Source organism: Scaptodrosophila lebanonensis, unplaced genomic scaffold, assembly GCF_003285725.1.
Source record: "Scaptodrosophila lebanonensis strain 11010-0011.00,11010-0021.00 unplaced genomic scaffold, SlebRS2 tig00000001-arrow-pilon, whole genome shotgun sequence".
Lineage (NCBI taxonomy): Eukaryota > Metazoa > Arthropoda > Insecta > Diptera > Drosophilidae > Scaptodrosophila > Scaptodrosophila lebanonensis.
In genome coordinates this window covers 29,719,068-29,745,581 of record NW_022060529.1, presented here as the reverse complement: position 1 = coordinate 29,745,581, position 26,514 = coordinate 29,719,068, and the positions used below count along the sequence as shown (strand labels likewise).

At 36.8% G+C, this 26,514-nt stretch overlaps 1 protein-coding gene across 2 annotated transcripts in view; it reads left to right on the top strand.

The window, feature by feature from the left end:
* LOC115624967 (protein DEK) overlaps nucleotides 1-7,760 on the top strand; it is a 44,596-nt gene extending 36,836 nt beyond the window's left edge. For both annotated transcript variants that reach the window (XM_030519829.1, XM_030519820.1), the window contains exons 8-11: nucleotides 5,707-5,788; nucleotides 5,854-5,954; nucleotides 7,373-7,525; nucleotides 7,597-7,760. In XM_030519829.1, the coding sequence (XP_030375689.1) occupies nucleotides 5,707-5,788; nucleotides 5,854-5,954; nucleotides 7,373-7,525; nucleotides 7,597-7,611 (351 nt within the window). In that variant the 3' untranslated portion in view covers nucleotides 7,612-7,760. The remainder of the gene's footprint in view (nucleotides 1-5,706; nucleotides 5,789-5,853; nucleotides 5,955-7,372; nucleotides 7,526-7,596) is intronic.
* The last annotated feature ends 18,754 nt before the right edge of the window (nucleotides 7,761-26,514 follow it).

The window sequence follows — 26,514 nt, the reverse complement described above, 5'->3', positions numbered from 1 at the left end:
ACCCATGCGCTGTCTGCAGCTCTGCCCGCAGCTGTTGTTGCTGCTGCTGCTGCTTGGCTTCAACTTTGTGCTGCATACATACACGCATATAAACACGCAGAGACACGATTCTGATGTAAATGTATGCTGTTGAAACAGTACATGAACATGTCTGCACTTTTGTATAAATATATTGAATATTTTGTATTTAATTAAATTAAATAATTTAATTAATTAATTTTAATTAATGTATTTAAGGTTGAGGTTGCTCGACTTTAGCATTCCTTTCTTGTTGAAATTAAGTCATTTCTAGTCGACTCAAAGGTCCGTGGTGTTCCCTTAATACCGATCTAATATGTTTGCTCATATACAATACTAGCAGGTCTTGCCCGTCTTTGCTGGGCTAAGTAAAATGTGCTTATAATTATACAAGTAAGTTTATTTACTATATGATATTCTTCTTTCGACGCTCTCTAAAGTTTTTTAAAGAGTTCATTTTCCAAATAGCAAATATAGTACAATAAGTACTATCTATCGTTATACGTACATACATACATATGTACATATCTTCGTTACGCACCGGACGGGCTGCCAGTCCTGACTGAACTGTGTGCTTCCTCAGCACGTTGTCCCCGAAAAGTCCGACGCGGGACATTTGATTTTGATTTATAAATCGGGACGTCCCGCCAAAATTGGAGCGTTCGGCAACGCAGATATGTACATACATTTAAATTTTTCATGCAGGCGTTATCCGCCTATATACATATATACAGACATATAGAATTATGTATTACATTTTTTAATTCAACATTAATTTGTGTCTTCAATTCCAAATATGATTGTTGTGAATGTAAAAGGTGTGTTTCTGCTTTTGTAAATCGCATGAATACACTCACAAAATAGGCTTAACGGTAAATGACTCTTAGATTTGTTCAGGATACATTTGTAGCGTTGTTAGCTAACACTAAAACGGTAAGTCGCTGTAAATATGTGATCAGCTGAGATGCTAGAGATGGGCATGTGTCGGATGCTCTATGTGCTAGAGCATCAAAATCTCGATCCGTCGATACAATCAATAATTCCATCGAAGTATGAATGCAAATTACTGAAAATTTAAATAATAACATCTTATAATTTATTGAGATTAATTAGAACAAATCATATACAAACATACATAAGTACCTCTGCCCGCAACGCGAAGCAGAATATGTGTAGGGCCGCTTTCGGTTTCTGCTTTACTATCGCTTACGCAGTCGTTGCCTAGCGACGATAACTGTAAACTTTTGGAATTTTGCCTTTGAAATTAACAGGCGTAAATGATCAAAACGAAAGAAGAAGCGCGAGCCAATGACTTGAAGTTGTTGTTGTTTTTCGATTTAAAAATTTGATTTAAAACCATAGAACATTATTTATTACAATCAAACAACAGTGCTCGATGGTCCAATGTATACATACATACATACATACATACATACATACATACATATGTATGTACATGTGCATGCATGTTTCTATTTACTTTTTCAACCGTACGTAGAGAACCGCACACATAGACACGAACTGTTGCTTGTTCTGTGTGTGAGTGTGTGTATATGATGTTCCCAACTATTTGATATTTGCGTTATTTGTAATTTGTTGTTTCTGCATAAAGTTACTAATGAAAACCCTAATGCCAAATGTACTAAACAACGAAAAAATTACTTTTAAAAATGTTAAATAATTTTTTAATTAATTAACATTTCTTGCTCTGTCAGTGCAAGACGAATGAACATACATACATACATACATATATGTGTACATGTACATAGATGTGTACATATGTATGTGTGTACATTCACACATTAGTGCCTCAGATTTTGCTTTGGCTATTTCAATCAATTGCACGCAACTACACGAACAGCTGCTTGTATGTGTGTGTGTATACCTAGTTGTCCCCAACTGTTTGAAATTGTGTATTGTTTGTTCTGCCTGCTTTTGTAAAATGCATATTTTGAAAATCCTTGAATGCAAAGTTGTAGATTTAGTTACGTATATTACAGTCCCCAAATTTGGAATCGATCGGAAAACATGTATAACACAAACTTTTCATTTGAAAAGGTGAATAAATATTAAAACCCCAATAATTCAAGCTCCACCACAAATCGAAAATCCGAGTATGCAGTTTTGTTTGTATTCTTTTACAGAATTTAAAAATCCAATTTAAAGTTGATTGGTGGTAAACTGAAGATTTTTCAAACAAACTTTGGAGCTCGAATTTTCCAAAATCCCTTCTTAGTGGTCACCTACACTATGATAGGATACTTGAGCCCAAATTTCAGCTTCCTAGCTTTTACCGTTTGGGCTGTGGGCTGTTGACGCGGTTTCCTTTTGTGCCCCAACATTTTTTTTTACAGGAAAACTCCTATATTTCAGTCCCCAAGAAAAATCTTAAAGAAACCAAGTATGCAGTTTTTCTTGGACTTTTTCTGGGAGTATACAAACTAAGTTTGAAGTTAATCAGATGTAAATTGTAGATTTTTCATACAAACTTTGGAGCTCGATTTACCCCCTTTGGAGAAATCCCTTCTTATCGCCAGCCTACACTATGAAAGGATACTTGAGTCCAAATTTCAGCTTCCTAGCTTTTACCGTTTGGGCTGTGCGTTGATCACCAATCAGTCAGTCAGTCAGTCAGGACAAACTTTTATATATATAGATTGTATTTTAGCACAGTTAGATTGGTCTCATTTATATGCGTGTAACGATATGGACATTAAGAGCACAATTAATATATTTTATGGTGCTCTTAACTTTGCGCTTGACGCTTGCGTTCCTATTTGTACTCTACGGCCATCGCGTCGTGTGCCTATTAAGTCCAGGTTATATAAGCGTTTTAAAAACTTCAGGTCCAACTCCGATTTTTACAAATTCGTTCTCAGTTTCTAATATAAAATAATCAATGTTATGCCAAGTACTTAACACGATGCAGACTTAATTTTACTCAAGACCCAAAGCAATTTTTGTTAACTCTAAAAAAAAATGATGACCCCCCAGTTACAACATCATTGCAGGTCCATAATTTCCCCGTTCCAACATGGATTTATGAAACGCCGCTCTACCTCAACGAATCTCCTCGAGTTCTCATCGTTTGTATTGAATGGGTTTTTAGCTAAGTGCCAGACGGATGTTGTCTACATTGACTTTAGCAAAGCTTTTGATTCTGTCAATCATGGGCTATTAATCCACAAGTTGGGGTGTTTGGGATTTCCCAAAAGTCTTATTGTATGGATATCTAGTTATTTGTTTGGAAGAACACAGCGTGTAATTTTTAACGGCGTACTACCAAAAGCTATCAAAGTAGTGACAGGGTAGTCATTTAGGTCCTCTACTGTTTACTCTTTTTATAAATGATCTTCCATCATCTTAACTCACTCTCGTGTCCTAATGTATGCCGATGACGTAAAACTTTGCCTTTCTTATAATGATGTTCAGTTTCATGATAATTAACAGTTTGATCACAAGGCCCCGCAATCTGTTGGACCTAAATTTTGTTTAATGTAAGCTAATGACGTTCCACCGATGCAAGCTTTACTTCGTTTCATATTATTTAAATAACATTGCTTAAGAACGGATTTACACTGTTAGCGTCTCATGTGTACTGTTTGATGCTAAACTTTGTTTTAACGATCACATATCCACCTTTGTTTATAAAGCAAAGGGCACTCTAGGCTTTATTAAACGTTGGGCGAAGTAAAGACCTACAAGATTTTTTGCTGCCTTCAGCCTTAATCGCTGTACCACCCACTACGCTTATGTGTCCGTATGCCAAGTTTCATCATGATAGGTTAAGCCTGAAGAAAGTTACAGCCATAAACAAAATCACTGCCCATGCTCTGCTGCTCTGGTGCTTTGGTTCAACTTTGTGCTGCATACATATACGCATATAAACACACATAGACACGTGATGTAAATGTATGTATGCTGTTAAAACTGTACATAATCATGTCTTCTATGTATGTATTAAATAAATTTTCTGTACTAATTTAATTAATCAATTAAATTTTTTTAAATTAATAATATTTATTTTTTAATATTTTGGTTTTTCCTTTTTTGTGGAGAGTACAGGCTATTTTACTTTTGATCTTGCTCGACTGTAGCGTTCTCTCTTGTTTTTGTTTCTATTGTTTTTATTTTTAATATCTGAATGCATATCCCATATGTTTTTTCGTTATGTTATGTTTTATGTTTATGATATTAACAGATATTTGTCAGAAATAAATAAATATTTTTATAACCTGTACCCAAAGGGTGAAAGGCTATATTAGTTTTGTGCGAATGTATGTAACATACAGAAGGAGAAGGCAGACCCCACAAAGTATATATATTATTGATCAGGATGACAAGTCGAGTCGATATAGCATTTACGAAAATTCACCTAACTTTTATTCCACCAAACCAAATTACTTATTATACAAGGTGTGTTCCAAAGTAAACAGGACTTTAAAAAATAAACAGAACAAATGGTTTTTCGGTAAAATCAATTTATTTTATTCAAAATAGTCTCCTTCTGCTTCAATACAGCTTTTTGCACGATCCAAAAGCATGTCGAACGAGTGTTTTAGCTCGTTGGCCGGTATGGCCGCCAATATGCCGTTGCAATCCTTTTGAATGGCCTCTACGTCTGCATGACGCTTTCCTTTCATGGGCAAATCCGAAAAGGTAGAAGTCGCACGGTGCCATATCAGGTGAATACGGCGAGTGGTTAATGGTTAAAATGTGATTTTTGGTCAATTAATCGGTCAAAAGCGTCGAACGATGAGACGATTCTAAGCAATTTTTGGTCGTCAGTCAATTTGTGCGGAACAAACCGTACACACCTTTGTAAGCCCAAATGTTCGGTAAAAATGCGATAAATTTCCATCAATTTCAATGATGATTTCGGCTAATTTTTGATGAATTCACGCACAGTTTCGATGGAATTTTCGGTGATCACGAATTTTGATTGGCTCATATGTTGATCGTCATTTATGTCCTCACGACCACTTTGAAAACGTTGAAACCACTCGTGCACTCTGTTACGGGATAGGCAATCATCGCCATAAACTTGTTTCATCAATTGAAACGTTTCGGTAAAAGTTTTACCAATTTTAAAACAAAATTTAATGTTGGTTTTTTGTTCGAAGCTCATTATCGCACCGATAACACAAACATACTGACCCTTAAAACGCAATAACTTCACTTCCGATCGATGAAATCATGTAATTCTCACTAGACAATCGATAAAGGTAGCAGATTCTAACGCACCAGTCGACATATAGATAGCGCCACCAGGGGGCGCTAGATTCAAAAAGTCCTGTTTGTTTTGGAACGCACCTTGTATAATTTAATATACAAGTATTTATACTCTGTACATAAAATGAACAAGAGTATATTAGGTTTGCGGGAGCTGAAAATGTAACAGGCAGAAGGAGGCGTGGCAGACCCCACAAAGTATATATATTCTTGATCAGCATGACGAGACAAGTCGATCTAGCCCAGTCTGTCTGTCTGTCCGTATGAACACCTGGATCTCATAGACTATAAGAGCTAGAGGCACAAAATTTTGCAGAAAGATGCCTTATGTGTGTACGCTGTGCAAGTTTGTTTTATTTTTTGATTTCCAAATTTTAAATTAGATTAAATGAGCAATGTGTACGGATATTTTAACATATATATTCTTTAAAATATTGATATCTTTATTTGTAACAGGACGAGCATCCTAAGAAAACAAAGAGACATACAACGCCTGCAAAAAATCGTAAAACTAATAAATCCAAGTCATTTGGGAAGGGTGAGTTTGCCACTTCCATCCTATACTCTTATAGTTAAAAATTATTTTTTCTCACTAACCCACAGGCATTAGTCGACCGAAGCACTCGAAGAAAGAATTAATAGATGATGAAGAATCCGATGAGGATGAACCCTTAAACAAAAAAGGAAAATTGGCTTTTCCTACGGTGCGTTTTTCTATTAAATTATATGTTTATATTATATGTATTTGATTGTACCTGTATTTGTATGTGGCGTTGGTAATAATGAGTTTATCATCGTCAATTCGTGCTACTAATCGTGTTTGTGTGTGTACAGGGTATGTCACTTTATACTTTGTATCCAAAGGGTAAAAAGGTACGGCAGATCGTACAGTATAGATATATTCGTGATCAGTATGACAAACCGAGTGGATAAAGCCTGGTTGGTCTGTTGGACCGTCCATATGTATGAACACAAGCATATCAGAAACAAAAAAGAGAAAACGCTACAGTCGAGCAAGTCTTACAATAAAATACTCTGTACGCGCTCCCACAGAAAAGGAAAACATTAAAAAAAGTTTTTTAAAATTAATTTTAAAAACATTTATTTAATTAGTTAAATAAAATACAAATTACTCAATACATAAAAAAAATTAATTCAAACAAGTAAAGAAGCTAAAGTCGGGTGTCCCGACTTTGAAATACTCTGTACATATGTTTAGAATAATTATAGAAATTAAAAAAAGTAAGAAAATTAAAAAAAAAATTTTTGATCGATTTTACCTCTTTTGGTATTCGAACTCACGTAAAGGGTGTATAATTGCACATATACAAAGCAATTGCGTCTATGTTAGTGTACAACTATGTATGTATATGCTCGTATATTCGTGTCTGTGTAAACAGGTTAGCAGTCAACCAAACAGCAACATCAACAACAGCCGCGGGCAGCGCTTGAGCAGCAGCAAATATATTTATGGCTATAACTTCTTGTTAAATCGGTCTATCATAGTGAAACTTGGCATACGGCATATAATAACTAACTAAAGGCATTTGCGTTCGAAATTCTAAGAATTACGGGAGTTAGAGAAAATCGCGATTTGCATGGGAGAAGGGGGAGGGAGGGAAATTCCAAAATACATATTTTCTGTGTATTCACATAAGGCATCTGAGACTAAAATTTGGTGGCGATTATACGAATGGAAAATTGGGAAAACCCCCATAGGGAAGAAGTGGGGGGAAAATCAAAAAAATAAAACAAACTTGCACAGTGTACACACATAAGGCATCTTTGTGCAAAGTTTGGTGTCTCTACTTCTTATAGTCTCTGAGATGAACACCTGGGTTCATACGGACAGACGGACAGACAGACAGACAGGGCTAGATCGACTCGTCTCGTCATGCTGATCAAGAATATATGTACTTTGTGGGGTCTGCCACGCCTCCTTCTGCCTGTTACATTTTCAGCTCCCGCAAACCTAATATAGTCTTGTACATTTTATGTAAAGAGTATAAAAATTAACATATACATTAATGAAAACCAAGCCTGTTTTGAAAAAAATATGCTCACATTTATACGGAATATGCTTAGCAAATATGAGTGTTTATTTATTTTATTTATTTAACAGGATGAGCAAATTCGCAATTACGTGAAAGAGATTTTGGATGAGGCTAATCTCGAAGAGATAACTATGAAAACAGTCTGCAAACAAGTTTATGCGAAATACCCAGATTTTGATTTGACAGAAAAGAAAGATTTCATAAAGGCAACCGTAAAAGCGGTAAGTTTTTAGTTATTTTGCTATTATAAGTTAAACTTTATCCCATATTTTTGTACTCCTCTTTTTTTAAGTTGATTGCTGCATAATACTTCAAGCCACGGTATCATCAAAAGTTGTAGCAAACATTAGAAACAACAACGACGGAAAAGATGTTATTTCATAATTATGTCATTATATTAAGCTCCTAGTTTTCCTGTATTTGTATACATTCAATAATATAAGAATATTATGTTTATTTTTTGACTTGTCAACAATAACAAACTGGTTTCTTTGATGTTACCGAAGACTTAACATTTATAAAGTATACATACATATATGTACATATTTTAATTATCAAAATATTTTGTTCGATTTTTGCAACGCATTTAGTTACAATATAGAGTTGGTAATTGGTTTTAAAAGTTATTTTACTCTTTCTATAAAATTAATAGAACATAAGTTGATTTGAAAATTGTGAACAAGAATATTAAATAATTAAAGCCACATTATAAAATTGCATTGCTACTTTTTCATTTGAAGATGAATCAAATAATCATAAACAACACTGGCATCAGTACAAAATGTATAAAAAAGGTAACTTCGAATCGAAGCATTTTAAAAAATTTAGATGTTGGGCTGGGAAGGAATATTCTCTTAGTATATATCGATAAAGATATTTAAAAACCTTATTTTAAAGCACAGTATGTTTTTTTATTTGTACAAGGTTTGAATCAGTTTAAATTTGAATTTATAACCTAATAATGACAGTGAAGAATTAGAGCAAACACAATATTTGATTATTCCATATGGCATGAATGTATGTATTACTGTAAAAGCATAAACAAATAGAAAACTGGAAATACTTTTGAAATATTATAAATAAAAATGTGTAAAAAATATATATTTGTGGTCAAATAAAATGCATCTTTGTTTGAAACTTGAAAACGGCATTATATAGTAAAACATTCTATTGTGATGTAATGCTTTATAACCAGAATCGTATTCGTATTTCTACCATATTTGATAGCATTGAACGAAGAAAAGCTTTGTACAAGCTACTACGGCTTAGAGTGTTAAAATAAAAAATATAACGGAAAGGAGTCTTCTTAATATTTGATAATATTCATGTGAATCACCGTTAGTTATGCCACTTTACTTACATATTTTCTTGGGTTATGATAGGTTAGATCAGTAGTTAAGGGTGGTAGAGTGCTCAACAGGCGTAGTTCGTAGTGTTCCACTAAGGTGTCTCAATGTACTGATTCTGTACCTAAAGGGCAAGAGGAAATACTAGTTTAGTGCGAATGTGTGTAGCACACGAAAAAAGGAGTGGCAGACACCACAAAGTATAATATTCTTGATCCAGTATCACAAGGCGTATGACGGGTAGATATTGTTAAAAAAAAGTTGCGACCAAAGTTTCACATTGATTTCTCTATTTTTTCTATTTTTGGCTGCCGATTCGGGTAAAAAACAAGTAGAGAAGCTAAAGTCGGGTATCCCGTCTTTGAAATACTCTGTACATATGTGTAGAATAATTATGCGTGTATGTGTGTTTGTATGTGTCTCTCTGTGTCTGCCTGAGCAAAGCAGTAACAACAACAACAGCTGGGGGCACTGGTTGGTCATATATACCTATATGTTTATAACTTCCTGTTAAATCGGCCTATCGTAATGCAACTTGGCATACGGACTTAGAATAACTAACTGGAGGTATTTGCCAAGTTTGAGTTCCAAATTCCAAGAAATACGGAAGTTATGGGTTACGGTGGAGAGGGGGGAGGGAGGGAAATTCCAAAATAAACATTTTTTGCGTATTCACAAAATCATCTTGAACTAAAATTTGGTGTTCCTAGGTCTTATAGTCTCCGAGATATAGACGATTATATGAATGGATTATTGGGAAAACCCCCTAGGGGAGAAGTGGGAGGGAAAAAAAAAAAAATAAACTTGCACAGCGTACACACATAAGCCATCTTTGTGCAAAATTTGGTGTCTAGCTCGCATAGTCTCTAAGATCCAGGTGTTCACACGGACGGACAGACAGGGCTAGATCGACTCGTCACGCTGATCAAGAATATATATACTTTGTGGAGTCTGCCACGCCTCCTTCTGCCTGTTATACTTGTACTCTTGTACATTTCATGTACAGAGTATAAAAATTGTTCATTCTGAATTGGTCAGTTATATGGGAGCTGTACGGTCTAGTCGTCGGAACTTGACAATTTTGACACATTGTCAACTGAAGAAGCCTATGACAAAACTTTCAGTACAATATCTCTACTATAAGTATTTTTAACTTTATTTCCATACAAGACCGACCACTGTGCGTTGGTCAGGAAATGACGTGGAGTGAGAATCAGGAGGTCAGTTGAATTATCGGCCTTCATCGTAGCTTAAGGAAAGTATTTAAATTATACACGGAGCTTGATGAAGAAATCGACTGCTTGTTCTCCAGGGATTGGAATTCCTTAAGATACTCCCTTCGGTGAAACGGTGACAGGAAGAGCTGTGCCGAAGTCCGATCGAGGAATTCAATAGTTCGCGTTACCTTTGCAAAATTGCTTCTAATGGTAAGTTTCTCCATTTCGGTAAAAAGCACCAGGATACCTAAATATGGGCAGCTCATCGACGAACATAATGTTGTATTTGGTTGTATTTGGCAAGTTACTGTAATACAAATGGACATAAAGGAGCGCAATTTATACTTAAAGTGGCCATGCTCAGTGCATAGTCGCAAAGATCACCATCCTCGTTGCGCAAAAGGATTCTTTGATACAGTTTGTGCTTGGGATCTACAAGGATTTGCGGATACATTACACATACCTGGAAAAATCGGACCTGAGTGGAGGACATCATTTCAACCCTTGACGTTGACGTTCCCTCACTTTTGTAGTGGTACTGTCAGGCTTAAACACTACATGATGAGGGAGATAAAAATTACTGGAAGCGCTGTCAAGGGTGCCTTGCCGCATGCCTTCTTGAACCAGTACAATGGTTCGGGAATGCCCCAGGTCCATGTGATCAGGATGCTTGAAAGGTAAGGTGATAACATACCACTCTCATCCCTCCCTGTAGTTTCGAAAAAATTGTATTCGCATACGGCATCGGATTCTTTCTTCACTCTAACTGGAAGATTCTCTGTCACCCAAAATGTAGTAGGATAATTTGGTAACGAGCCGTCTTGACTCACAGGAACGTGAGCAGAAAAAGAGGGTTCTAGATTACTGGACCAATCAGGATCCTGCCGAAAATCGATTCCTGCCCAATGAAAGCCCATATATATTCTTTTGGAAGGCGCCTAAAAAATGGAAGCAAGGATATCAGCCCCAAAAGCAGTTAATCTGCGAGTTTCTGTGGAACAGGGGGCCATCCAGCTGAACATTTGGCAAGGGGGGGGGGGGGGGGGGGGAATTTCCGGCCAGTTGCGGAATAACAAAGACTGAGGTCTCGACATGGCAAAGCTTATGCGCTTGTGAAGCAACCACTAGGCTAAGACCCGATCGAAAAAAATTACATTTCTGTAATATGTTATATTCAAATAAAAAGTGGATCCGCTTTGTCAAATATTTCATTCCGCTATACGCCATTTTCTATCCCTACCGTTTGTATCGAGAAACTACCCTCATTTAAGAAGCCATCTATTTTCAAAAAAAAAAAAAAACGATCCAAAGCGATAGAAAAACACATATTCTCATGTAAGTTAATTAGTCACTCCGAACGTTATGATTAAAACCGTCGCTGGTCGAAGGACGCCGCATTAAAACACGGAGTGAGTTTTATTTGGGAGTTTATTACTGCGCAGTGATGTGGCAGTCAAAATCGACTATTAAGAACTAAATTACAAAATATAAATCTTACAAGCTAGAGCCCAATGCGGCTGCCTACGCCGCCGATGTGCTGCGCTTGCGCCTCGTGCAGCGTGTCACATTACCGCGGCGGATGTCGTTGACCAAGCTGCTGCCCATGGGAATGCTGGGTCAGCTACTTGGGTGCAAATGCCTGGTGGTGAATTTGCTCAAGCATTTGCTGGTTGGGGGGCTGAGCGTTGTGGGTTAACTTGTACACTTTGCCCCCTATCTACTATGTCACTTAGCTTTTAATTGCAAGTTTAAAGAGTGCACAAATTGAATAGCTGCCTTCCGCATAAAGAAATCAAATTTCCAAATCCAAATAAAATGATAAAAAATATGGTGTTTTCCTTTCGAATATCAGTGCTTTTCAGCGAAATATTTAAATCAAAATATTATTGCATGAATATACAAATATGTTTTGTAAGCTTTAATAGCTAGGGATTGTTTTCTCACACTTTTTGCTTCAATTATCTTGCTCTTCCGCTTTCAGTGTGTCCATACACCAACGCCATACCAAATACCTTCTTATTTCACATTCTATTATTACGTTACAATGTCATCGATATATATCGGCGTTAGAACTTTACAAACCCAATATATTACCCATTCCCTGTGCAGCAAACATACATATGTACATACATTGTTAGTTGTCAGCAGCGTTTGCATTACTGGCGACAACCAAATGGCATCAAGCAGCAGCGAGGCCAATTTATTGCGCATTGTGGTATGTTTTCTAGGAGCTGCCGGAGTATTTACCTAAAAGATTGGAAAGTTTTTTATTTTTTTCATCGAAATAAAAAAACAGTGATCAATTTCGTATAAAATGTTTATTTTTTAATATGTTATTTTAATGTTATGTATTAATCTATATATACAAATGGAAGTATGTATGTATATATGTCCTATATAGACTCCGAAACCGCTCATCCAATTTTGATCAAATTTTGTGGAATTATCCTGTGAAGTTTCCTGGCGATTATTCAAAGCATTCAAGGATAGTTTTCTGGCATATTTATGATCATTTGTATTTGTTTGATAGTCACTTTTTACTCTGTCCGTCAGTGTTTTGCAGCATCTTTTTGTAAAAAAAAACCACAGAATCTAAAAATGAGCCAAAAAAGAGCAGCTGGATACGCTAGCTTTTAATTTAACATATTGTTGAAAAAATCTTCTTTTTGCCTTATGTTTATTATGTTTATACCTTTTTTTTTATTTATTCTGGTTCTTCGAGTATTGGACTTCCTCGGATATTTATCCATTTAGTAGGCACTGATATCGTTTGAAAAATTGAACATTAGTCAACATTTTATGAACCGTTGAATTAAGCTTCTACTAACGATGGTAGTATTTTCAATAAATATGTTTGCAGTCTTCGATGCATTTTCTCCATATTTATGTTAGGGTAGGTTAGAATGGCTGGGGTCCTGGTATACACCCCCCATTTAGGCCAGATAGACCCATTGTGATACCATATGTTCTCACACCCAAACTCTTCAGCCACCCGATGCTATCAATAAATTTGCGAGTTTTTATGATCTCAATCTCTGATAGGTCAGAGAGATTTAGTATCGCCCTAGGGCTGAAAATCTAAGCCTGGTAAGCGCAGGGCAGTGAAAGAGAAGGCGTGCGACGTTGTCTTCCTCCTTCTCCTCTCTATAGCGTCAACAGAAGTCATTAAAAGGTGTGCTCAGCCTAGCAGCGTGCCTGCCAATTGGACAATGCGTCCCAACAAACATGGAGACTGAAGAATTATATAATTCAACAAGCTTATACGTTCTTTTGTCATCATGGCGTTGCCAGGTTAGCCATGTCCGAGCGCATAATTGTGCTCTTCTAGCGTTGATGGTTCTTCCCTCGATGTTCTCATTCAGATATCTGCGGTAGTCTGTTATGACCTTGGAGTTTATTTATTTATTTATTTAGAAAAATCCGCAAATAGTGCTGTCGATACATATATGAAAACTATATAATATTATAAAATAAAATAAAGATATTTAATAACACAACGTTATAATTTCAACTTAAAATATAAGAAAGTCTAGCCATATGTGGTCAGAGATATTATAGACCTAAAAATAAAATAGTAATTACAGAAGGAAAAGTAATACTACTTAACAGCTAATTAATAATAAAGAGATAGAGTAAAAGGGAAATCTCCAACCCGGTGGGGGAAAATTTGAAAGCCAGTCCGGCAAGCTGTGCCCCGACTCACAGCAGTAAGTGGTCAGAGACTTCCTCGGAGATACCTATAAAGGATAAATTTTATAGAAGAGAGAGAGAGAGAGTTCTGTCGAAAGCAAATGAGAAAGATCATTGTAATTAGAGCAAATTACCCGAAAACGATTGTACACAGCGTAATCAGTTGTGCATCTAGACAAGATGAATGGCAAATAATTCCTTGTTGGTCTACAAGGAACTGAAAGAGGGGACCTAAAAGAGCTGAGGAGTCGACCTCACCGACAACTAGCTTATGGAGAAAAACTACTCCAAAAACAGTCCTGCGACTTGTTAATGAAGAAAGATTTAAAGGCAACAATCTGCTTGAATACGAGGCAAGCGAAGATTATGATCCCAGCCAAGACCACGTAAAGTAAAAAACAAGAATTGCTTCTGAACAGATTCTATACGCTCCTGATACTTTCTATACTGTGTGTGTCTGTCTGTCCGTCTGTCCGTATGAACTCCTGGATCTCAGAGACTATAAGAGCTAGAGACACCAAATTTTGCAAAAAGATGCCTTATGTGTGTACGCTGTGCAAGTTTGTTTTATTTTTTTCCCTCCCACTTCTCCCCTAGGAGGGTTTCCCAATTTTCAATTTGTATAATCGCCTCATCTCGGAGACTATAAGACCTAGGGACACCAAATTTTAGTCCAAGATGCCTTATGTGAATAGGCAGAAAATTTGTATTTTGGAATTTTCCTCCCTCCCCCCTCTCCTCCACAAATCGTAACTCCCGTTTCAAGTGTCAAGAGTCATCATGATAGGCCGATTTGACAAGAAGTTATAGCCATATATGTACATCAGACCAAGTAGTGACGGCAGCTGTTGTTGTTTTTACTGCTTTGCTAAGGCACACGAGACATACACAGACACACACAAACACACACATAAACGCATAATTATTCTACACATACAAGGAATGTTCCAAAGTAAACAGGACTTTTTGTATCTAGCGCCCCCTGGTGGCGCTATATATATGTCGACTGGTGCGTTAGAATCTGCTATCTTTATCGATTGTCCAGTGAGAATTTCATGATTTCATCGATTGAAAGTGAAGGTATTGCGTTTTAAGTGTCAGTATGTTTGTGTTATCGGTGCGAAAATGAGCTTCGAACAAAGAGCCAACATTAAATTTTGTTTTAAAATTGGTAAAACTTTTACCGAAACGTTTCAATTGATGGAACAAGTTTATGGCGATGATTGCCTATTCCGTAACAGAGTGCACGAGTGGTTTCAACGTTTTCAAAGTGGTCGTGAGGACATAAATGACGATCAAAATTCGTGATCACCGAAAATTCTATCGAAAGTGTGCGTGAATTCATCAAAAATCAGCCGAAATCATCATTGAAATTGATGGAAATGGAATTGATCATCTCGAAAACATCGATTTATCGCATTGTGACCGAACATTTGGGCTTACGAAAGGTGTGTGCACGGTTTGCTCCGCACAAATTGACTGACGACCAAAAATTGCTCAGAATCATCTCATCGATCGACGCTTGTGACCGATTATTTGACCAAAAATCACATTTTAACCATTAACCACTCGCCGCATTCACCTGATATGGCACTGTGCGACTTCTACCATTTCGGAAAAATGCATTTGCCCAAGAAAGGAACGCGTTATGCACACGTAGAGGCCATTCAAAAGGCTTGCACCGGCATACTGGCGGCCATACCGGCCAGCGAGCTAAAACACTCGTTCGACATGCTTTTGGATCATGCAAAAAGCTGTATTGAAGCAGAAGGAGACTATTTTGAATAAAATAAATTGATTTTGCCGAAAAAAAACCATTTGTGCAGTTTTTTTAAAAACTCCTGTTTACTTTGGAACACACCTGGTATGTACAGAGTATTTCAAAGTCGGGATACCCGACTTTAGCTTCTCTACTTCTTATATAAAGGATTTATAAAAGATTCTCTCCATATACATAGTTGGAAAGATTGAAGAATCAAGCGACAGATTAAAGAGTTTAAGCAATGGGGGATCTATAACATTCCTTGAGTACACAACTAGGAATATTGTCTACAACAAGAGAGTAAGAGGATTTTAAAGACTTGATAGCGGACAGTAGACACCTATCAGTAATAATGGTAGCGTAAATAGAGTGGGAAGATGAAATGCAATAATGATGAGGTATTACTAAAAGAAATAGGAGAATTGGTTGATTGAAAGAAGGTGGCAAACAAGTCAGCACCTTCAGAATCATTGCTGGCATTTATGTCACCAAGGAAAAATGTTGAAGGAAGAGAAGAAGCTTTACGTTTTGAGTTAACGAAATTATAGAACTGTTTAGGGCCCTTAGCGAATTGTAACTTCCATCGGGCAAGGTAATTTTTATAACATTGAAAATTAAGAATAAGAAAATTTGATTTTGGTATGGAATATTTAGAAAAATGAAAAGTTGAGCCCGACTGCTTATAATTTTTGAAGCATCTCGATTTAATATTTTTATAGCCTGGACCCGAAAGGTAAAAGGGTATAAGTCGATTCGATATAGCCATGTCAGTCCGTACGTCTGTTCGAATGCAATGATCTCAGCAAGTACAAGAGTAAGAATAACCAAACTCGGTATCCAGATTCTCCTAAGTCCGAGAAAGGACGAGCTTGTATTTTTTTTTTTTTTTTGGTACACCCCCCACTCCACCGCAATTCCATAACTTCCGTAATTTTTGGAATTTTGTACTCAGAGATGCAAATACCTCTACTTAGTAATAATGTGTCTGTATGCCAAGTTTCATCATGATTGGCAAATTTTGAAGAAAGTTATAGCCATAAACCGAAACCGTTGTTGTTTCTGCTTTGGTTCAACTTTGTGCTACATACATACACGCATATAAACACGCATAGACACGATGATGTAAATGTAAGCTGTTGAAACTGAACATAAACATGTCTTCTATGTATGTATTAAATAAATTGTATTTAATTTAATAAATTAATTTGTTTTAAATAAATTTTTTTAATTTTTATTTTTTGTGGAGAATACAGGCTATTTTACTGTCGGGCTTGCTCGACTGTAGCGTTCTGTATTGTTTAAAGTTTGAAAGTATTGGTGAAAACCAGTGATGAAGCCGACGTTATGACACTATTGGGGATACAGACATCAAAAAGAGAATTAATAGTGTCATAGAAAAACTTGACGGATATATTAATATCAACCGCATTATACAAAAAGGACCAAATAAAGGTGTGATTTGAAAATGATAGGGAGATTTCTAAAGTAGGGTGGTAAGTATCTTCAGGCACTGACAGGGGTGAACACATAGAGACAACTGCGCTACTAGGGTTAATGACATAGACGAGATTAAGCATTTTGCTTAGGAGTAAAGCGCTTTGAGTGCCGTTTGAATGTCAGAAAAGCAAAATAGCGGCCTGCTTCCCAGTTGGGGATAAGTGTCGCGAGACCTCCGTTAAGGCAGCAACTTCTGCCTGATACACACTGCAGTGGTCAGGACGGCGGAGATATAGCCCCAATCCCAGGTCCAGAGAGTAAATACCTTGCAGGAGTACAGTGAACTTGTGGATTTCTTGACTCATTCCACTATATTGTCCTGCCAGCACAGTTTTTTATCCAGAATGACGCCGAAATATTTCGCCTTACAACAGAATTTGAGACTTACTCCATCTAGCTTAGGCACGCTACGGAATTTGGTACTTCCTTGTAAAGAGCACTAGTTCCGTTTTTAAAGGATCCACTCCTAGTCCGCAGGGGGTCGCCCATCTCGAAAGCGACGATAGTGCTGCTTTCAGAAGGTTACACAGCGCTTGTGGAAACTTTCCACATCAAATAATGGCCAGATTGGGGTCACATGCCGGGTCAATGAATTGTCTGAGATAGGTTTCTGCCAGTCTCTCAAGGGTACAGTAGAAACGAGGATAGGCTTTTGGCTCTGAAGTCGTTGAGTTTAACATGCGAAGACTTCCCAGCTTTGGGAAGAAATACTACTTCCTTCTACTACTACTACTAGAGAGGTGATCTCTCCAATAGGTCGGAATATGGTTAACCCTTAAGCTCCTAATCATCACTTGAAGCCATGGCATAATGCACTCCAGAGAGTGTTGAAGCTGGCTCAGAACGATGCCGTCCGGACAAGGAGATTTGAAGGGCTTGCATGACTTCACTGCCCAGGTTATTCGTCCATCGTTAATTATATTTTTAAACGGATTTCGAGGTACCCCAACTTGGTAGTGGAGTGGTCAGAATTTCTGCCTGCAGTGCAGCCCGGGAAGTGGGTGTTGAACATGAAGTCCAGAGGTTCCTTACAGGATTCCAACCCATCATCTCCCTGCAGATAGATGGCGGTTAGGATGATTTGGCATGCACTTTTCTCTTCTTGTGGTCGATTTGCAGTTCGCTAGATTGCTCTGATATAATTTCCAACTAAGTTTCGTGTTGATACTCTCCGCTTTGTTAAAGCGTTTCCTACAGTCGGCTCGTAACGTATTCAGCTCAGTCGTCCCCCAGGGACGTTTGTGGTTGGCTTAATAAATAGTTTTAGGACACGTTTTGTTAAGCGCATTGGAGCATGTTTTAGTGAAGGAGTCCACCAAGCAATCCAGCTTATCTTCATTGCTATATTCTGTTCTTAGTAGGGAAGTCTTATATAGTACCCTCAGTTTGTGTTTCTGAGATTGATTTTTGTAATAGGGAGACGATGGATCTTCAGTTTAAACTGTATGAATTTGTGGTCCACCTCCACTGCAATCGTTGCTATCTCAGCCCGAGCTGGACCGAGATATGCCATGCGTCTTGGTCCTATTCGGGACAGTATTTTGCTCCTCCTCCATGGAGTGATGTCGTTTGGTGGTGTTGGCATCCCTCTCAAAACAGCACCCGCTTCGCCCAATTGATGTTCTCTTGGATCTAGCAAGGACCTTAGCAGAAGCATGCTCTGCAGTCATCAACGCAGTAGCGTGACGTCGTGGATTCGGTCTGGTAAAATTAGCCACTACCGACTTTCTCTTGCCCACCTTTCCCTTTTCTGGGGCTTCGTTGTGCCAATGCTCCTCTCAACCGGTAATTCCTTCCGACTTATTAGGATGGTCGCACTCCTCATAATCTTTTTTTGTTTTATGTCAGGTGTTGAACTGTCTATAATGATTCCCACGAGTGGCGGAGAAGGGTTGGACCACTCAGGCAGAGATCCGACTACCCTGTCTAGGCTAATTAATCGCCAGGTACCCCTGTATCTACAATTTGATTTGAGAAAAAACAGAACATTTCTTGGTGTATTTATTTATTTATTCATTTGTTTCACCAACAAGCAAAGCAGTCGATGTAAAACAAGGAAGGAATGCTAAAGTCGAGCAGGCCTGTACCACCCCACAATAAAAAAAAACAAATTTATAAAAAAAATTATGAATTAATTAAAACTATATATATAAAACAGTTTGTCCTGACTGACTGACTGATTGGTGATCAACGCACAGCCCAAACGGTACAGGCTAGGAAGCTGAAATTGGGACTCAAGTATCCTTTCATAGTCTAGGTGCCCACTAAGTAGGGATTTTTGAAAACTCGAGCTCCAAAGGGGGGAAAACAGGCTACAACGTTTGTATGAAAAATCTACAGTTTTAATCTGATTAACTTCAAATTTAGTATACTCTTAGAACAATTCCAAGAAAAACTGTATGCTTGGTTTTTTGATATTTTTTTTGGGGCCTAAAATATGGGGCAAATGTTGGGGCACAAAAGCAAACCGCGTCAACAGCCCAAAGCCCACACGGTAAAAGCTAGGATGCTGAAATTTGGGCTCAAGTATTCTATCATGGTGTAGATGCGCACTAAGAAGGGATTTTGGAAAATTCAAGCTCCAAAGGGGGGAAAACGAGCTTCCTGAAATCAATAAAAGAATGCAAAGAAAACTGCATACTCGGTTTTTTAAATTTTTTGTTGGAGCTTGAATTATTGGGGTTTTCTTAGGGCACAAAAGGAAACCGCGTCAACAGCCCACAGCCCAAACGGTAAAAGCTAGGATGCTGAAATTTGGGCTCAAGTATCCTATTATGGTGTAGATGCGCACTAAGAAGGGTTTTTGGAAAATTCGAGCTCCAAAGGGGGGAAAATTAGCTCCAAAGTTTGTTTGAAAAATCCGCATTTTTCAACCAATCGACTTAAAACTTAGTTTCTAAAATCAATTAAAGGATACAAACAAAACTGCATACTTAGATTTTCGAAATTTGTGTTGGAGCTTGAATTATTGGGGTTTTCTTGGGGCACAAAAGGAAACCGCGTCAACAGCCCACAGCCCAAACGGTAAAAGCTAGGATGCTGAAATTTGGGCTCAAGTATCCTATTATGGTGTAGATGCGCACTAAGAAGGGTTTTTGGAAAATTCGAGCTCCAAAGGGGGGAAAATTAGCTCCAAAGTTTGTTTGAAAAATCCGCATTTTTCAACCAATCGACTTAAAACTTAGTTTCTAAAATCAATTAAAGGATACAAACAAAACTGCATACTTAGATTTTCGAAATTTGTGTTGGAGCTTGAATTATTGGGGTTTTCTTGGGGCACAAAAGGAAACCGCGTCAACAGCCCACAGCCCAAACGGTAAAAGCTAGGATGCTGAAATTTGGGCTCAAGTATCCTATTATGGTGTAGATGCGCACTAAGAAGGGATTTTGGAAAATTCAAGCTCCAAAGGGGGGAAAACGAGCTTCCTGAAATCAATAAAAGAATGCAAAGAAAACTGCATACTCGGTTTTTTAAATTTTTTGTTGGAGCTTGAATTATTGGGGTTTTCTTAGGGCACAAAAGGAAACCGCGTCAACAGCCCACAGCCCAAACGGTAAGAGCTAGAAAGCTGAAATTTGGGGTCAAGTATCCTATCATAGTGTAAAGGGATTTTGGAAAATTCAAGCACCAAAGGGGGGAAAACGAGCTCCAAAGTTTGTTTGAAAAATCCGCATTTTTCAACCGATCGACTTAAAACTTAGTTTCTAAAATCAATTAAAGAATATAAACAAAACTGCATACTTAGAAATTTGTCTTGGAGCTTGAATTATTGGAGTTTTAATATTTATTCACTATTTCAAATGAAAAGTTTGGTAATGTAATCTACGTAACTAAATCTACAACTTTGCATTCAAGGATTTTCAAAATATGCATTTTACAAAAGCAGGCAGAACAAACAATACAAAATATCAAACAGTTGGGGACAACTAAGTATACACACACACACACACATGCAAGCAGCTGTTCGTGTAGTTGCGTGCAATTGATTGAAATAGCCAAAGCAACATGTGAGACACTAATGTGTGAATGTCCATACATACATACATATGTATCTACATATGTATGTATGTACATTCGTTTTGCACTGACAGAGCAAGAAATGTTAATTACTTGAAAAATAATATAACATTTTTAAAAGTAATTTTTTCTTCGTTTAGTGCATTTGGCATTAGGGTTTTCATTAATAACTTTATGCAGCAACAACAAATATCAAATAGTTGGGGAGATCACATACACACACTCACACACTCAACAAGCAACAGTTCGTGTCTATGTGTGCGGTTCTCTACGTACGGTTGAAAAAGTAAAGAGAAACATACATATGTATGTATGTATGCCTGTGTATGAATATAGCATGTATGTACATTCGTATTAATGTATACATTGGGCAATCGAACACAGTTGTTTGATTGTAAAAAAATAATGCTCTAAAAACAACAACAACTGCAAGTCATTGGCTCGCTCTTCTTCTTTCGTTTTGACCATTTAATGTTAATTGCAAAGACAAAACGCCAAAAGTTTACAGTTACCGTCGCTAGGCAACGACTGCGTAAGCGCAGATGTATGTATGTATATGATTTGTTCTTATTGATCTCAATAAATAATTAGATTTTATTATTTAAATATTCTGCTTATTGCATTCAAACTTCGATATTTTGATGGTATCGGTAGCTTCAACTATCGAAAGTTTTACTCTAGCAAATTGAGATGGGAATTGTCAGTGCTTTTTGATCGTGCCGTGTTTCATATTCCGAGTTTGTGCGTGACCGTATTGACTCAATATGGCACGAAAAGACTCAAATGTGAATTTAAAATTAGGATATACCCTTATAATTATTCCCCTTATAATTATTCCCCTTTTTTGAACATAGTCTATCTTAAAACGTTGCGTTATCTCTATATATAAAACAGTTTGTCCTGACTAATTGGTGATCAACGCACGGCCCAAACGGTAAAAGATGAAATTTGGACTCAAGTATCCTTTCATAGTATCCACCATAGTGTAGGAGCACACTAAGAAAGGCTTTTGGAAAATTCTAGCTCCATAGGGGGGAAAACGAGCTTTAAAAAATATTAGTTATAGTGGTCATGTTTGTTTAACGAAATAGTTTGGCAAGAACAAAAATGTAACGGACTACTGAACAATTTTTTGTCAAGAACAGAAAATGTTCATTTAAATTCCTTAAATGCCTTCCTACTGGTAACTTATAAGGTGAAAACATATGGGTAGGTTATGCACACACAAAATAAATACATACAATTTGAAACATTATATTGAGTCGGGTTAAGACGGGCAATACCTGCTAGTAATGCCTATAAAAGCACACGCACATACATATGTAAGTATGACATTGTCATGACCTACCTCAACTTGTATTTATGCACAAGCAATTTTGTTGAACGACTATTTCCTATTTTTGTTTGATTGACTTGCATATTAATTTAAAAATATTTGGTAAAAAGTCAGTTGGCATTTAAATCAAATTAATTTTAAAATATTTGTTTAAAAATATTTTATTTAATTTAATATGTACATTTAAGGGTTTCAAAATCTAGTAAAATTTGTAAAACTGGTGTATTGAATAAATAAAAATACATATATGTTTATATGTATGTTTGCACATCTTTTGATAATTCAATATATGTATTTTCTTTTTCTGACACCCTGTACCCAAAGGGTAAAAGGGTATATTAGTTTTGTGAGAGTGTGCATGTAACACACAGAAAGAGGCGTGGCAGACCCCACAAAGTATATATACAAGTATTATTGATCAGGGTGACAAGCCGAGTCGATATAGCCATGTCCTTCTGTCCGTCCGTCCGTCTGTATGAACGCAAGGATCTCAGCAAGGTCAAGAGCAAAAATAACCAAACTTGGTATCCAGATTCTCCTACGTTCGAGAAAGGACGAATTTGTGTTTTTTTTTCTGATACCCCCCCACTCCCCCGCAATTCATGTTTTTCATAACTCCTGTAATTCTTGGAATTTGGAACTCAAATTTTGCATATATATACAGTTAGTGATTATGTGTCCGTATGTTAAGTTTCATCATGATCGGTCAATTGAATTGACCCATGCGCTGTCTGCAGCTCTGCCCGCAGCTGTTGTTGCTGCTGCTGCTGCTTGGCTTCAACTTTGTGCTGCATACATACACGCATATAAACACGCAGAGACACGATTCTGATGTAAATGTATGCTGTTGAAACAGTACATGAACATGTCTGCACTTTTGTATAAATATATTGAATATTTTGTATTTAATTAAATTAAATAATTTAATTAATTAATTTTAATTAATGTATTTAAGGTTGAGGTTGCTCGACTTTAGCATTCCTTTCTTGTTGAAATTAAGTCATTTCTAGTCGACTCAAAGGTCCGTGGTGTTCCCTTAATACCGATCTAATATGTTTGCTCATATACAATACTAGCAGGTCTTGCCCGTCTTTGCTGGGCTAAGTAAAATGTGCTTATAATTATACAAGTAAGTTTATTTACTATATGATATTCTTCTTTCGACGCTCTCTAAAGTTTTTTAAAGAGTTCATTTTCCAAATAGCAAATATAGTACAATAAGTACTATCTATCGTTATACGTACATACATACATATGTACATATCTTCGTTACGCACCGGACGGGCTGCCAGTCCTGACTGAACTGTGTGCTTCCTCAGCACGTTGTCCCCGAAAAGTCCGACGCGGGACATTTAATTTTGATTTATAAATCGGGACGTCCCGCCAAAATTGGAGCGTTCGGCAACGCAGATATGTACATACATTTAAATTTTTCATGCAGGCGTTATCCGCCTATATACATATATACAGACATATAGAATTATGTATTACATTTTTTAATTCAACATTAATTTGTGTCTTCAATTCCAAATATGATTGTTGTGAATGTAAAAGGTGTGTTTCTGCTTTTGTAAATCGCATGAATACACTCACAAAATAGGCTTAACGGTAAATGACTCTTAGATTTGTTCAGGATACATTTGTAGCGTTGTTAGCTAACACTAAAACGGTAAGTCGCTGTAAATATGTGATCAGCTGAGATGCTAGAGATGGGCATGTGTCGGATGCTCTATGTGCTAGAGCATCAAAATCTCGATCCGTCGATACAATCAATAATTCCATCGAAGTATGAATGCAAATTACTGAAAATTTAAATAATAACATCTTATAATTTATTGAGATTAATTAGAACAAATCATATACAAACATACATAAGTACCTCTGCCCGCAACGCGAAGCAGAATATGTGTAGGGCCGCTTTCGGTTTCTGCTTTACTATCGCTTACGCAGTCGTTGCCTAGCGACGATAACTGTAAACTTTTGGAATTTTGCCTTTGAAATTAACAGGCGTAAATGATCAAAACGAAAGAAGAAGCGCGAGCCAATGACTTGAAGTTGTTGTTGTTTTTCGATTTAAAAATTTGATTTAAAACCATAGAACATTATTTATTACAATCAAACAACAGTGCTCGATGGTCCAATGTATACATACATACATACACACATACATACATACATATGTATGTACATGTGCATGCATGTTTCTATTTACTTTTTCAACCTATTTCATAAAGTTATGAAAACCCTAATGCCAAATGTACTAAACAAAGAAAAAATTACTTTTAAAAATGTTAAATAAGTTTTAATTAATTAACATTTCTTGCTCTGTCAGTGCAAGACGAATGAACATACATACATACATAGATGTGTACATATGTATGTTTGTACATTCACAATTTAGTGTCCCACGTTTTGCTTTGGTTTTTTCAATCGTTAGCACGCAACTACACGAACAGCTGCTTGTATGTGTGTGTGTGTGTGTATATATATACTGTGTGACATTTTGTATTGTTTGTTCTGCCTGCATTTGTAAAATGCATATTTTGAAAATCCTTCCGATCGGAAAACATGTATAACACAAACTTTTCATTTGAAAAGGTGAATAAATATTAAAACCCCAATAATTCAAGCTCCACCACAAGCAGTTTTGTTTGTATTCTTTTATAGATTATAAAAATCATAATGCAGAATTTTCAAACAAACTTTGGAGCTTGTTTTCCCCCCTTTGGAGCTTGAATTTTCCAAAATCCCTTCTTAGTGGGTACCTTCACTATGATAGGATCCTTGAGCCCAAATTTCAGCTCCATAGCTCTTGCAGTTTGGGCTGTTGGCTGTTGACGCGGCTTCCTATTGTGCCCCATTTTTTTTTTAGGAAAACTCCAATGTTTTAGTGGGCACCTACACTAGGATACTTGAGTCCAAATATCAGCTTCCTAGCTTTTACCGTTTGGGCTGTACGTTGATCACCAATCAGTCAGTCAGGACAAACTGTTTTATATATATGTATATAGAGATTAGATCGGTAACAAATTTGAGCGGCGAATAAAAAAAAAAACAATATTTATTGAATTATCACAAAATTTTGAAACCCCTAAATGTACATATTTTCATATAAAATATCGCCCAATTTGTCAACTGACATTTTTACCAAGAACATATATTTAATTAAATAAAATATTTTTAAACTAAGATTTTTAAATTAGTATACTAGTTTTATGCGATTGTATGTACATGGAACACACAAAAGGAGGCGTGGCAGACCCCACAAAGTATATATATTCTTGATCAGGATGACAAGCCGAGTCGATATAGCTATGCCCGTCTGTCTGTCTGTCTGTATGAACGCAAGGATCTCGGAAAGTATAAGAGCTAGAATAACCAAACTTGGTATCCAGATCCTCCTGAGCCCGAGAAAGGACGAGTTTGTTCATTTTACCCGATGCACCCCTCCACTCCCCCCCCTATTCACGATTTTCTATAACTCCCGTTCTTGGAATTTTGAACTAAAATTTAGTAGTTGCATCAAGTTAGTGATTATATATCCGTATACCAAGTTTCATTATGATAGGTTGATTATAAAGAAAGTTATAGCCATATAACCAAGCCCAACTTCTGTCCGCAGATGTATTTGTTGCTGCTTTGACATAATTATTTAATGCACACATACATATGGAGCATTTTATATTTAATTTAATTAATTAATGAAATTAATTAAATTTTTTTAATACTTTTTTTGTGGGGTGGTACAAGGTATTTAAGAGTTGAGCCTGCTCGACTTTAGCATTCCTTTCTTTTTTGATTTAAATGCCAACTGACATTTTTACCAAATATTTTTTAATTAATATGCAAGTCAATCAAACAAAAATAGGAAATAGTCGATCAACGAAATTGCTTGTGCATAAATACAAGTTGAGGTAGGTCATGACAATGTCAAGGCTACTGTCTGCATATGAACACTATATTTGCATACATACTTACATATGTATGTAATATGTGTGCTTTTATAGGCATTATTAGAAACCCATACACTATTGACAAAGTTCACTTGCATACGCCTCCCAAAAAACAATGCGACAGAAGATGGCAACAGTGTATGAAATTCTCATGCCCATGTAGCAGGCAAAATCTGAAATGAAATTGAAACTGCTGCTCGCAAAACAGCAAAAGAACAAACTGCACAATCGCAGACCAACCGTCTCTGTTGACTGCCTCTCTGCAAATGAAATAAAATTCGCTCACAGAGAGCACGAATGCGACAGCTCCCAGCTCAGCCGAAGTGCGACAGCTCCCATTCGGTAAATACCCGAACAGCTATGGGAGCTGTCGCTCACAATTTTGATGGGA